This window comes from Drosophila hydei, unplaced genomic scaffold, assembly GCF_003285905.1.
Source record: "Drosophila hydei strain 15085-1641.00,03,60 unplaced genomic scaffold, DhydRS2 tig00000339-arrow-arrow-pilon, whole genome shotgun sequence".
Taxonomy (NCBI): domain Eukaryota; kingdom Metazoa; phylum Arthropoda; class Insecta; order Diptera; family Drosophilidae; genus Drosophila; species Drosophila hydei.
In genome coordinates, this window is record NW_022045712.1 from 145,191 (window position 1) to 158,045 (window position 12,855).

At 47.3% G+C, this 12,855-nt stretch overlaps 1 protein-coding gene across 1 annotated transcript in view; it reads right to left on the reverse strand.

Moving 5' to 3' along the window:
- Positions 1–1,875: 1,875 nt before the first annotated feature.
- Positions 1,876–12,855, reverse strand: part of LOC111596796 (optomotor-blind protein) — a 77,877-nt gene continuing 66,897 nt past the window's right edge. The window contains exons 4-7 of the mRNA XM_023311156.2: positions 8,552–8,698; positions 8,384–8,460; positions 3,150–3,400; positions 1,876–3,020 (exon numbers count right to left, since the gene is read on the reverse strand). Of these exons, the coding sequence (XP_023166924.2) occupies positions 1,924–3,020; positions 3,150–3,400; positions 8,384–8,460; positions 8,552–8,698 (1,572 nt within the window). The 3' untranslated portion in view covers positions 1,876–1,923. The remainder of the gene's footprint in view (positions 3,021–3,149; positions 3,401–8,383; positions 8,461–8,551; positions 8,699–12,855) is intronic.

Below are 12,855 nucleotides of genomic sequence, written 5' to 3' on the forward strand. Positions count from 1 at the left end.
GGGGGCGGGAGCTGGGGGCTGTGTTAGCTGCGTCTTGTCGCTCTAAACTTATGCGAGGAACATGCGTTGAATGCCATTTAATAAATTGCTTAATATAAAAAAAAAATTGATTTATATATACGATATATATATACGATACATACATACATACATATATATATATATATATTATAGTATTAAAATAAAACACACACAATAATATAATACTAAGTAGCTATTCCGAGTCTGTTCTAAAGAATTATAATTATACAAAAAAAAGTTGTTTGTTCTTTGGTTCTAGAACTTAAAAATTAGCAAAAAAAATTAAAAAAAAAAAAAAAAAATTGGTATAGTAGGATGAAAGTGTTCTATATGCGGAATTATAACTGGCTGTGTGTGTGTGTGCGTGTGTGTGTGAGTTGCTGCTACTAAGTGTCCATAAGAATAAGACGTAGAAGAAGAAGTTAAGGAAGCAGCTGCGGAACCACTTCGGCCAAGGGAGCTCTGCGCACCCTGTGGCTTGGGCAGGGGGCGTTACCGCTCGTTAACTGTTTCAACTGAATATAAATTATGCATTTGCTTTCTATGGATGTTACGGTACACGGTACACGGTACTTAAGAGCTACATAAATTAATTTAATTATAGTTTTCTTCGCACTTTACGCAAATTTTTGTTTAGATTTTTTTTTTATTTTTCATTTTATTTTTATTATATTTTTTTTTAAGTTTTTTATTTTTTTTATTATTATTTTTTTTAGCTTAATTCAATCAATTTACGAGTACTAAAAAAAAATTGTTCATCCTAAGACTAAGAAAAAAAATTTACGCATTTCGCTTGGTTTTTTGTTATTTTTTTTTTGTTGCTTTTTTGCTTTTTTCTTTTCTTGTTTTTTTTTTTTTTTGTTAAAGGTTACATGTATTTAGATTTTGTGTGTGTGTGGGTGTGTGGGCGCCATCTTTGATGCTGCTTCAATCAATATCAATATGTCAATATATGTATATAGATATATATATATACATATATACATATATACATATATATATGTATATGTTTTATATATATATAAATTTGTCTGCGCTTTCAACTCTCTCTTTCGCTCGCTCTGTTTCTCTGTGTGTTTGTCTCTTTCTTCATGCGTTTGCTTTGCTATATAGTAAATATATATATATATGTATGTGTGTGTGAGTGAGTGAGTGAGTGTTACATATATACATAAATATACATATTCATATATATATATATATATATATTTATATATATTATGCCTAAGTGCTAAAAAGTGTGTTCTGGGGGTTCTTGGGGGCTTTCCTTTTGTTTAAGCTGCAACTAGTTGCAAGAGCACTGGGCAACGTTTAAGGAAACGAAAAAAAAGTAAACAAATCTAGTATATATATATATATATACGCCTCTCTCTCTCCCTCTCTGTCTGTCTCGCTCACTGTTTGTGTCCCTCTTTAAACTAGGTTTTAAAAGCTGGCGGGTCCTGCGCATCACAAACAGGCGTTGCTTACATTAATTATACCAAAAAAAAAAAAGTATTATATATATATAACCGATATATATCGGCTTACTATAACTATGCGCAAAGCGACCCGCAACGTCTCTAGGCTCTATAGGGTATTACGTGCGTGTATATATGTGTTAGTGTGTGTGTGTGTGTGTGAGAGTGTGAGGGTGTGGACTATATGCTATATGCTACAATGCCTATGTAGAACGCTGGCGCTATTTACACTGTTTAGCAGTGTTGGCTAACTGCCGCCGCCGACGCCGACGCTGCTGATGGCAATCGGCATTGCACGCTAAAGCTGCTGCAGCTGCACCGTTTGCGGTCAGACATCGACGTCCAGATCGATCACCGAGCTGCGATCGTGCTCATCGTCCTCGTCGTCGTCCAGCTCGTGCGGGCCGCCCTCCTCGCAGTCGGAGCGGCCGTCCTGTAATTGTCACTGATCCGTACCCGCTGACGCATGATGCGCCGCATGCGTCAGCCCGTGCGGATGTCCGTGCGGATGTGTGTGCGGATGTGTGTGGTGCGCCTGCGTATGATGCTGCAGCTGTGATGTCTCCTCCGATAGCAGCGAGGCAGCCGCTGCGGCTGCTGCTGCCGCTGCCGCCGCCGCTGCTGCTGCGGCGCTGCCATTGTGCTGCACCTCCAGCCCGTTGACCATCTTCTCCATGCTCTTCAGCTCCGACGGCGAGTGCTGCGACTGTCGCTTCAGCAGCGACGGCGGCGTCGTTGGCGACATTGATATGGGCCGCGTGGGCGGCGAGTGCGAAGAGGCGCGCGGTCTCGGACTGGAGCTCAAGCTGCGCGGCCCATTGTCTAGGCCCAGGCCGCCACCACCGCCGCCGCCGCCGCCGCCTCCTGCAGTGGGCAGAAGATTGGGCGGCGCAGCTGCATCGGCGCTGCCATTGCCGCCGCTGCGATTCGCATTCGAGCCGGGCGTTACCGCATCGAAGGCCGAGCCCAAGCTGCCCGGCAGGCTGTACGGCGAAAAGCGATGGCTCTTCAAGCCCTGCAGCGGCGACACGGGCGTGTGACCAGCTGCCGCATAGGCGTGGCCAAACAGCGCCGGATGCTGGGCGGCCAGCGCGAGCTGCGCATTGAACAGCAGGCCCGGATTCAGTCCGGCCGGATTCATGGCAGCGGCCGCAGCCGGATTGTGCAGCAGTCCCAAGTGCGGCGGCGGATAGAGGCCGTGCGGATAGAGGTAAGGCAACAGATGCGGCGACGGGTGTATGGGTGGCCCCACGGAGATATTCGGCGACGGATAGCTGCCGGCCGCATTGAGACCGGCCGCTGCCGCCGCCGCCGCAGCAGCTGCACCACCGCCCACACCCTCTTTGGGGCTGCCCGTCGAGGTGGGGCGAAAGGCACCGCCGGTGCTGCCGCCGACGCTCTCCGAGCAGCTCGAATCGCTGCCATCGCGCTCCACATCGTCCGCCTGCAATCGGCGACGCAGTGCATCCTCCGCATTGGCCGCAGCCGCATGCTCGCCGGCGCCAGCGCCAGCCAAATGATTGAACCAGGCGGCCAAAGCTGCAGCCAGCGAGTAGACAGAGCGGCAACATGAAACGAGAAGAGCAAAGCGGAAAATTTGTTCAGTTAGACACGCTGTCGTCCGGCCTCAGGCAACATCAGCTGAACTGATGCTGTCGCGTTGCTTACCCGAGTGCTGGTGCGCGTGCATTTGCTGGAGCGAGTGGCTCAAGGGCAACAGCGGACTCTGCGGCGGCCCCACCACATCCAGTAGCTTGTCATCGTCGTCCTGCTGGTTGTCCAGCAGCGCGGCCGCGTGCGCCGGATGCAGATGTGGCGGTCGTCCGGCATGGCCCAAATGGAGCGGCGCTCGGGAGCTGCTCACGTGCGTGGGATTCAATTTGTCCGAGTCGGACCCTCGATTGGACATCAGCGCCTGCCTGTAACAACAGTTGTACGAGAACACAAAACAAATTAGAACATCCAATTGTCAAAGCCAGAGCAAGTTCAATGCCCAGCGAGCTGGGCCCTTCGATGCAGATCGAATACCGATGGAATAAAGCTAGTGATGTGGCCATGCCCGCTAAGATGGGTCTAGTTTCTATGCAATAATCGTCTTCCAGAGCTGAAATACTCAATAGCCAAGCAGCAGAGCTGGATCCATCCATGGGATCTTACCTAGCGGCTGCTCCAAGACCCTTGCTAAGGCTCTAGCTGGAACAGAAATTGCTTAGGCGAGTCGCTCGGACAGAGCGTCTCAACTCTTTGGAGCACTGAAGCATGTAAATTGCAAATTGAAAAACTGAATTCTAATCGGAAATTTCAGAGCACGCATTGGCCCAGAGCGCTACGCGTTTTTGACATTGTTTTTTATTCCAGTTCACGTTGCATTAGGCTTTTTGGATAGACGAGGCACTGGCATAATATTTTCGCTAGCAGGAATATCTGTTAAATGATAAAACGACGCTGCCGGCATATGAATGAGGGGCGGGAGGTCGGTCGGGCAGTCGGGCTGGGGATTGCCGTAGAGCCGGAACCTTAATTGAAATGTAACAATGGCAGGCGGAAACAGCCGGCAGTTTGTGTCTGGGCCGACAATGAAATTGAAAAATAATTCAAAACACGTTAGTGTAATTTAGTGTCTACACTGGCCTCGACGTACTGCCCCGTAAGCTCCAGCTGACGCCCCCCACACTGCTACGCCCTTTGCCAAAAACTACGTCCGTGCATTTCCTACGTTTATTTTTTTGTTGTTCACACATCAAAGCAACGCTGCCAGCGCCAGGCGCCGTGTTCGCAAATTGGGCAATTTACTAGCACAGAGAGAGAGAGAGAGAGGGGGGGGGAGGGAGGGGAGAGGGAGGCAGCTGATGGCATGTGTGTATCATTATCACAGCAACCACTGAGGCCGGAACCACCCATAGACAGGAGTTAGCAACTTCGCCGCAGGCGTCTTCTTTTACACTTAACTGTTTTTCCACGTATTTCGCATCACCTGTGTGTGTGTGTGCTTGGGTGTGTGTTTGTTGTGTGTATACCTAATTTAATAGCAAATCAATTTGTGTTAATCTAGCCAGCGTTACGAGCCCACCCACTTAACAACAAAGTCGCACAACTAGCGCGTCGAGCGCCCAAAACGGGGCGCTGTAAATGAAATTTGCAGCAAGAAAGCGCTCAGCTTGTAGCACTGAAAGCTCAGTCAAAGAGGTGTCTAAGAAGTTGCCTAACTGCAATTGATATTCAAGTGAAGTTATCCTGTTATGAGAGACAAAATCTAAGACTATCTCTCCCTCTCTCTCTCTATAGGGTTGGTAGAGAGAGGACAATTTAAATGGGCGAGCTTTTGGGCCAAGGTGCCCTTGGCTAAGCCGCTCCTGTGTCTCACATGTAACTCAACCATAAATTTGCAACAAAGGGCAACTAAGACGTTTATCTTGGCTGAAAGGCGGCAGCCCAGGCGGGAGGGCGGCACGGCACCAAATTGCGCTGCTCTGTAATTTTTGAATTATATCTAAATGTGCGGCTTAAACCAGTTTCACACACGCCCACGCCCACCACAACATTGGCAAATTAGCGGCCAAGCAGAGGGCGAGAGTGGGGCGGGGGGCGGGGTAAGCGAGACGACGGCAAGAAAGAAAAAAGTGCGCCAATTGTCAACTAACGCCTGCAGCTATTTGTCTGCAACAGCAGGGGGCGGGCGAGGCGTGGCAAGCAGTGTGAGAGTGTGGCAAATAAATTTGAAAAGGAATTTCAATTGCTGCCAGCTTCGGCTGCTGCTGCTGCTGCTGCTGCTGCTGCTGTTAAAACGGTTTTCACTTTAGATTTCCGCTGCGCCCGCGGGCAATGCGAAAGCAATTGCAAAGAGTTTGCAAAGAGCATGTGGCAGGGGCCAGAGCTCGCCTCGGCTGGTCTTTACGAGAGATGAATATCATTCCGGCGGAAGTTGCGCAGTTAAGCTGCGAGAGGGTTGCGGCAATGGTGCGACATAGTTGCCACCAATTAGCAGCGCTTGCTGTGAGCCGACACCCAAGTCGCAGGACGAAAATGTCGTCATGGCATTGTTTATGTTGTTCTTGTTGTTGTTGTTGCTAATGAAGCGCAGCCCAGCGGCTTGCTGCTAAAGAGTTAACCACAAAAAGTTGTCGCCGCATTGAGCTACTTAAAAAGTGCTGCTGCTGCTGCTGCTGCTGCTGTTGTTGTTCATTGTTGTTGCTGGCAATTTGGCAAAAAAAAAGGCTCGAGTTTTGCCTAAGTCGCACTAATTGCCCAGGCATTTCAGACTAATTAAAAGTCCATGCAAAAAGCTAGCTAAGCGCTTTAGCGGCTGCCAACCACTCACCCACACACACACACACACACACACACACAAGTCGCGTGCGTGGGTGGGGGGTAGTATACTTTTGAGCGCTGGCGTTTTATTAATAATCGACGTCAAGTTTGAAGCCCGCAACCAAAAACCGAAACCAAATCCGAAGCCCAGGCCAAAAAACTGACACATGACTTTCCCAGCAGTGACCAGTCACATTTTGTTTGCTCGAGGCAGGCGTGGCAGGTGGCGTGGTGGCAGGGGCGCGGTTAGCTGTGGTTGACGTACAAAAAACCCAAACAGTGCATGATTTTTGCTGACAGCCACACGGACGCCAGCAAATAGGGCAGCCTGACACGAAGATACCCTGCAGTGGCCAAGCTGTTATCGATTCAGTGCGCATCGATAACAGCTACAAATGCACTCTATATACCACAAAATGAGGCAAAACAGCAAGACAAGGTAAGGGAAGCGGGTACTTGAATTTAGCTATGAATCGATATTTATCGGTTTTGTGTTATCCGCGTGCATTATCAAGCAGCATTGGCAAGTTACAGAAGATTTGCTGTTTGGCTTAGAAGCTGACTTTGTTCTGCTTTAAATGCGATATTAGTCGCATAGCTGGCAAATCGATATTTATCGATTACAGGAAATAATTTGATTTGTGAAAGCCCTAGGCGTTTAGTAGTTTCATTCAAACATTTTAAAATAGCTTCAAATTAGAAAGAATGCAGCCAATCGAACAATCGATATTTATCGATTTGGAGCTTATGCCAAAAAGGCATAAAATAACACATTTCCCTGTTGGCAATTTAAATGTTTGCTGGGTATAAAAGACAGCTAGGACTGGAGGACTAAGCAGACTGCTAGACTTGACTGGGCTAGGTGGGTCTTGGGGGCGTGGGGCTTGGGGGTCTTGTGGCTTGGCAGCTAATGCCAATCAAGGCGCTGTAATCAGTTTTACAACAACTCAACAGGAAGGGCCGCAAGTAAATTGTTTGTGTCAGTGCAGCAAACAGAAGACTGATGAAGTCGTTCCTTGGCCTGTCCAAATACGCCACAGCTCATCATCGTCTTGTCATTGTCAGTCACAAAGGGCAGAGAGAGAGGGAGAAGGAGGGGAGGGGCGAGCGAGAGAGTGATAGAGTGAAAATTGATTTGTAACGTTTAGCAAAACGTTGAGCCAACTATTAAATGTCATTCATCATTATGCTAAGTCAGGTCAGATTTGAAGCGAAGCGACTGCAGACCGTGGCTGTGGCCGGAAACCGGAACCAGTCCGAGTCCACTCCCCCGCCGATGTTGACTTTTCGGTTATCCTTCACAAAAGCAATTGTGAAAAAACAGTCGAAAGCATTTTGATCAGCGCCCACGCTGTCGGCCGACCAAATCGACCAACAGGAAATTGAAATCAATCCATCAATATGGATTACAGGCGCTCAGCTGGAGAGCTGGATAGCTGTAGAGCTGTAGAGCTGGCCCAGCAGCCGGACTGCCGAGAGTGGGGCGACAACAGCAGACAGACCAAGGTGCCAGTCATCATCCCCATCACCATCACCATCATCATCAGCAGCAGCAGCGCTATCAGTATCATCATTGTGTTGACTTTGTGGCCACTTGGCCTCCAGCTGAGCGTCGATGTTAGCCATCAGCCGCCATACGCCCCCTCGTCTCATTGGCGCTTTGTATGACTTGCAATTTGACAAGCAGCAGGCTAATTAGTTCCGCACAGATTTGACAAAAATTAATGTCTGCTAATCAAGCTGCAGAACAGATACAGCTACAGCGACAGCGACAGATAGCACTGGGGCTAGACGAACGAGCCATGGCCTGCTGCAAACAAATAGGAAAACAAACCAAATTCCTATCACCCAGTGCCACTCCGACTGCTGAATGTGAAGTGCAGCTCCGAGTGCTGATTAGTTTGCTTTTTGAGGCGATGTTTAGCTGAAAGGACTTGGCTCGATTGTGTTGAATTTGATTTCGAGTGGCCGTCCGGGCAACGGAATGAGCCACGGACTGCACTCAGCTGCTTGTGTGCTCCAGCTCCGGAGTTAACTTATGAACTAATTGAATCAAAAAGCTCCTTTGCACAGCATTACAAAACAGACCCAGCAGCTGCCAGGCGAATATACTTTAAAAGAAAATCACTCTAATGCGATTTCGAGTGCCTCAATTGCATTTCGTGACAGGTCCAGGGACTAGCTGACTTAGCCAGGCTTGCCAATAGAGCAGCAACTTGCCATTTGCCTGGACAAATAATAAGAGGCGTCCCAGGAGCTTAAATATTATGTGTATCTAAGGAATATGCACATAGAACCCCTTGGCCATTTATACTTATTATCCTAGCTGGGTCTCTCAGCCTGCCTAAGGAGGTTCTTTGAACTTGCCTAACCCAACCTAGCTAGGCTCACAGCTGAAACGCAATGGCTCTAATAAGACTTTTAATAGCTTTAACTAAGGACAAACTCAGTTAGACTAGCTCTAGCTCTAGCTTCGGACACAAGTCTAGCTTGAAGTTGCTGCTCTGAGGGTACTTTGACTACTTCTAGTTCTAGGCCAGATCTCATCCATAATATCTATAGTCTCTCGACTGCTTAACACTAGTGATACTCACTTCTTTTCCCGCTTGCCAGCGCCAGTATCACGAAAGCCCTTCGCAAAGGGATTGTTGTCAATTTTCAGCTGAGTTATCTGCAAGTGTCAAGACGAATATGTTTTAGTTTAATGTCAAATGGCTGGATTATCGTCCATGTATATATGCATATATATATTTATAGTTTACCTTCTCATTTTGATATGCAGTCACGGCTATGAACTCCGTCTCCTTGAACACGTACGTGCGAAACGTGGAATATGGTAGCTTCAAGATATCGTTGGCTCGCACCAAATGAAAGCGCGGCTGATATTTATGCATTGAGTTCAGTATGGTCTACAACAGAAAGAGATGGCCACACACGGTGGAAGAGCAAAAGAGAAAGAGAGCATAAGATTAGTTAGCTTGGCATGCAAAATGCAATGGGAGAAAAAAAAAAACAAAAAACAAAAAAGAAAAGCACGGCACAAAGTATTCCGTTTTGGCGGCAGTAACTTGACAAAACTTGACAGGCTCAAACAGAGGCACACACACAGCACACACAACACACACGTCTTGGAGTTGAGCTGTAGCAAAGATATTGCAAATGGCTGTGGACTGTGGCAAGTCGGCGACATTCCTGTAGGCGACCACCCACCAAAGTGCACGAGTGCCGCCAGAGACCAGCGAGCACGGGGCAGAGAGAGGGGGCCTGGGGCAGAAGTTTTGTCATAAAATATGAATTTGTCTGCAGCGAGCAGAGCAGAGGCGAAACCGCGAGACCCCCCAAGCAACGACATGCGCGACTGTTGCAAAAGGAACACCTTTTTAATTACCATAACTCGTCGAATCGACTTCGATTAAAACGACAACAGCAACGAGCGGGCGAGCGAACGACCGCATGAGCGTGTCTAGGCGGCCAGGCTCCATAGACCAGGCCCGATCCGGCCAGCCGCAGTCTGTCTGTGGTCTTTAGCTTGTTTTCGGTTCTTGCTGCTGCTGCGTGTGGACCTCACAAGCTGCCGCTGCCGTTGCCGTTGCTGCTGCCGAGTCTGGCAACGCCATTTTGTTCGTGTAATTTTAAATGAAAAAAAAAACAAGCTGCGACTTTGACTCAGACTTAGACTTTAGGCTATAGCTCTAGTTGCCTACAGTGTTGCTGCTGTTGCTGCTGTCGCCATCAGCAACAACTGGTTGGCTGCATTGTGTGTATCTTGTATCTGCGCTTGATTTACACGCCCTCTCTCTCTCTCTCTCTGGCTAAGACCACCAATGGCGACTGCGGTGTCATGCACACAAAGGTGTGACTAATAAGATGCTTGTGGTTGTTGCTCATGTTGTCAGCTTTATAATTGTATGTATAGCAGCGAACGCTTGAGCTGGCCGTGTTAACGCTTCAGAAGTGCTGAATACAACTAAATAATGCGACAAAGCGCAGTCCAGACTAAACGAAACAGATCGAGTCAAAGTGTAGAGCGAAAAGAAGAACAAGCAACTCAAATCGCATAAGCAGTTGCTGGAAGGCGTGGAAGGTGTGCTGCGAGTGAAGCAAGACAAGTATGTGAAGCCAAGCTGCTATATGCAGAGAGCAGCGAGTGCGAGCAGGGACTGGCCATAGCTGCACTGCCACAAGTTAATTATAAGGCGTAACACAACAAAGACTGAAAAGTTCAACCGAGGCAGATACAGACTTTAGATACAATGAATAATATGAGCGGGTAAATCAATTGTGGATAGATAAACAGCGCATAGAACTGTAATGAGTTGAGCTACAACGAGTACAGATATAACGAGTACAGATATAACGAGTACAGATATAGCGAGTACAGATATAACGAGTAGAGGTACAATGGGTGCAGCTATAATGAGTTAGCATTCATAAAGTAAAGCCTTTAACGAGTAGAGTAGACATAAGCTGCAACGAGTAGAGATACAACGAGTAAAGCTGTAGCGAGTAGAGATGCAATGGGCATAGCTATGACTAGTACTAACGAGTGAACATTCGTAAGACAAAGCTACAACGAGTGTAGTAGAGATGAGCTGTAACGAGTAGCGAAACAACGAGTAAAGCTATAGCGAGTAGAGATACAATGGGTACAGCTGTGACTAGTACAGCTATAACAAGTGAACATTCATAAAGAAAAGCCTGTAAAAGAGTAGAGAAGATATGAACTGCAACGAGTAGATAAGCAGCGAGTAATTCTATAGCGAGTAGAGATACAGTGACTCCAGATGCAACGCGCGGAGTTGACTAGAGCCACAGCGAGTAAAGACAGAACGAGTAAAGCTATAACGAGCAAAGGTACAATGATTAAAGCTATAACGAGTAGAGGTACAACGAGTAGAGTTATAACAAGTAGAGCAACGGCAGCAGCAACATCTAATGCAAGAAGTAGAGAAGGCTAGTAAATGGAGAGGCTGACGAGTAAGGCTGCGTAAGGAGTGCAGATGCAATAAGTAGAGCAGCAAAGAGTGGACTCGCAGCTTGGATGGGGCAACGAGTAAGGCAAGTCAAGAAAACCAAAAAGTCGCAAACGTAAATTAAAATATTTTCACACGCAGCAGCAACAATTGGGCACGACTCGTCAATTTGAGTGGTCTACTCGTTGACGTGTCACGTTAATTAATGTGAATAGTATAACGACTAAGCGCTAAACGCGCTGCCATTAATTCATGCGCTAGGCAAGTGCTTGCCTCTGTGTGCGTTTTATTGCCCGCCTGGCCAAAAAGGCCGAAGGCTGAAAAACTGATTAATTGCCGGCGTCGCCATTTTGGAGCCCGCAACACTCGCTGCAGTTGGCTGGCGGACTGCACACGGCAATTGAAAACGCAATTGCTGCCGACTCGAGCCGATTTGGGCTGGCTTTAAAAGGCAAACACAGTTTATTGGCAAGCCTCATCAATCAAATTGCCGAGCCGCTGAGCGCAGCTTAACCGGCCCGAGCCGCGCTGAGCTCTGCTGAATGAGTCGCAATCGCTGCTTAGTCCATAAATCGTCGTTTGTTCATCGTCGACGTCGTTGAAGTCGTTTTGCTAATTTGCTTTAAATTTATTAACGCATAAATTCATTTGGCTGCACCAACAACATCATCTGAATTACTCGTTGTGCGTCTAGAATTTATTGATAAAAACAATTTGCATTATTACATTCAATTTGATTCTCTCTCTCACTCTCCTGCTCTCTCTCTCTGGTACACAAGAGAAAAAAATGAATTGCAAAAGGCGCAAAATTGTCATTTAAAATGTCATTCGACGACAAGTCGAGTTTGAATTGCGATTTAAATGAAAATAACCGTGAAGATAGCCATAAAAAATAATATAATATGTGCATGCAGCACAGCAATGTGGTTGCTGTTGCTGCGGCTGTTGCTGTTGTTGTTGCCGCTGCATTTCAGTTTTTTCAAATGGGCATAAACAAGTCTAATTAGACATGAAGTGCGATTACACGGACGCCACGCAGTCGTCGTCGTCGCCGTCACACAACAAGCAACAAATCAGCAACAGTTGCTGTTGTTGCCAGACAAGAGACAGACAGCTCTAGTTGCTGTTGCTGTTGCTGTTTGTGATTTCATTCGCTGATTGAATTGATTGGCAAGCAGCTCTAATGCAATTATGCGTCAAATATTGTCTACTTTTTTTGTTATATAGCCTTGCAGGCGAGCAACTAATGCAAAATTCAGCAACTGTTGCTGTTGCATTGCGGCACGTCTCTATGCTGCTGCTGCTGCTGCTGCAGCAGTTGGTCAACACCAATCCAATCCAATCCATGGGCCACTTAATCACTCTATATATCGCCCGGGTGACAAACTGATTGAGCCGCGCCGGCAGCAACAACCAAAAAAGGCAGCAGCAATTTTGGTGTTGTTGCTGCTGCTGCTGCTGCTGCTGCGGGGCCTCTACGTGCTGTTGCCGTTGGGGCCGCATCTTTCACGCTGCTCAATTGCCCACCTCCTGCCTGCCCTGTGCTGGCTGTGACACGTTTGTTTTGGGCTTTTGCGTGTTGATTGCTGCTTTTGCTGTTGCTGTTGCTGTTGCTGTTGTAGTTGTAGTTGTAGTTGCTGTTGTTGCGATTGCTGTCGCTGTTGCTGTTGCACACTCATTGTTGGCATATTATCACATAATTTAACTGATGATGGCACCGCAGTTGCAGTTGCTGTTGCTTTGCGATTGCTGTCGTAGGCATTGTTGTTGCTGTTGCTGTTCATGTTGCTGTCGTCCGTCTGGTAGTGTTGTCGCTGTCGGTTGGCGTGCTGCTTAATTGAATGATCACTCACACTTTGATTTGGCATGTTTTGTTCACATGCAACCAGCAGCAGCAATAAAACGGACGATCGCTAACGGTTATCGACAGTTGCATCAACTACCACAGCGATATCTCCACTTGATCGTGACTGAATGCCAGCCACAGCAACAACAGCAACCACAACAACCACAGCAACAGCAACAGCAACAACTGCCTCAAATTATAGCAACTAGTTGCAATGTTCTGCTATTTGAGTAGCTGCGAAAATCTA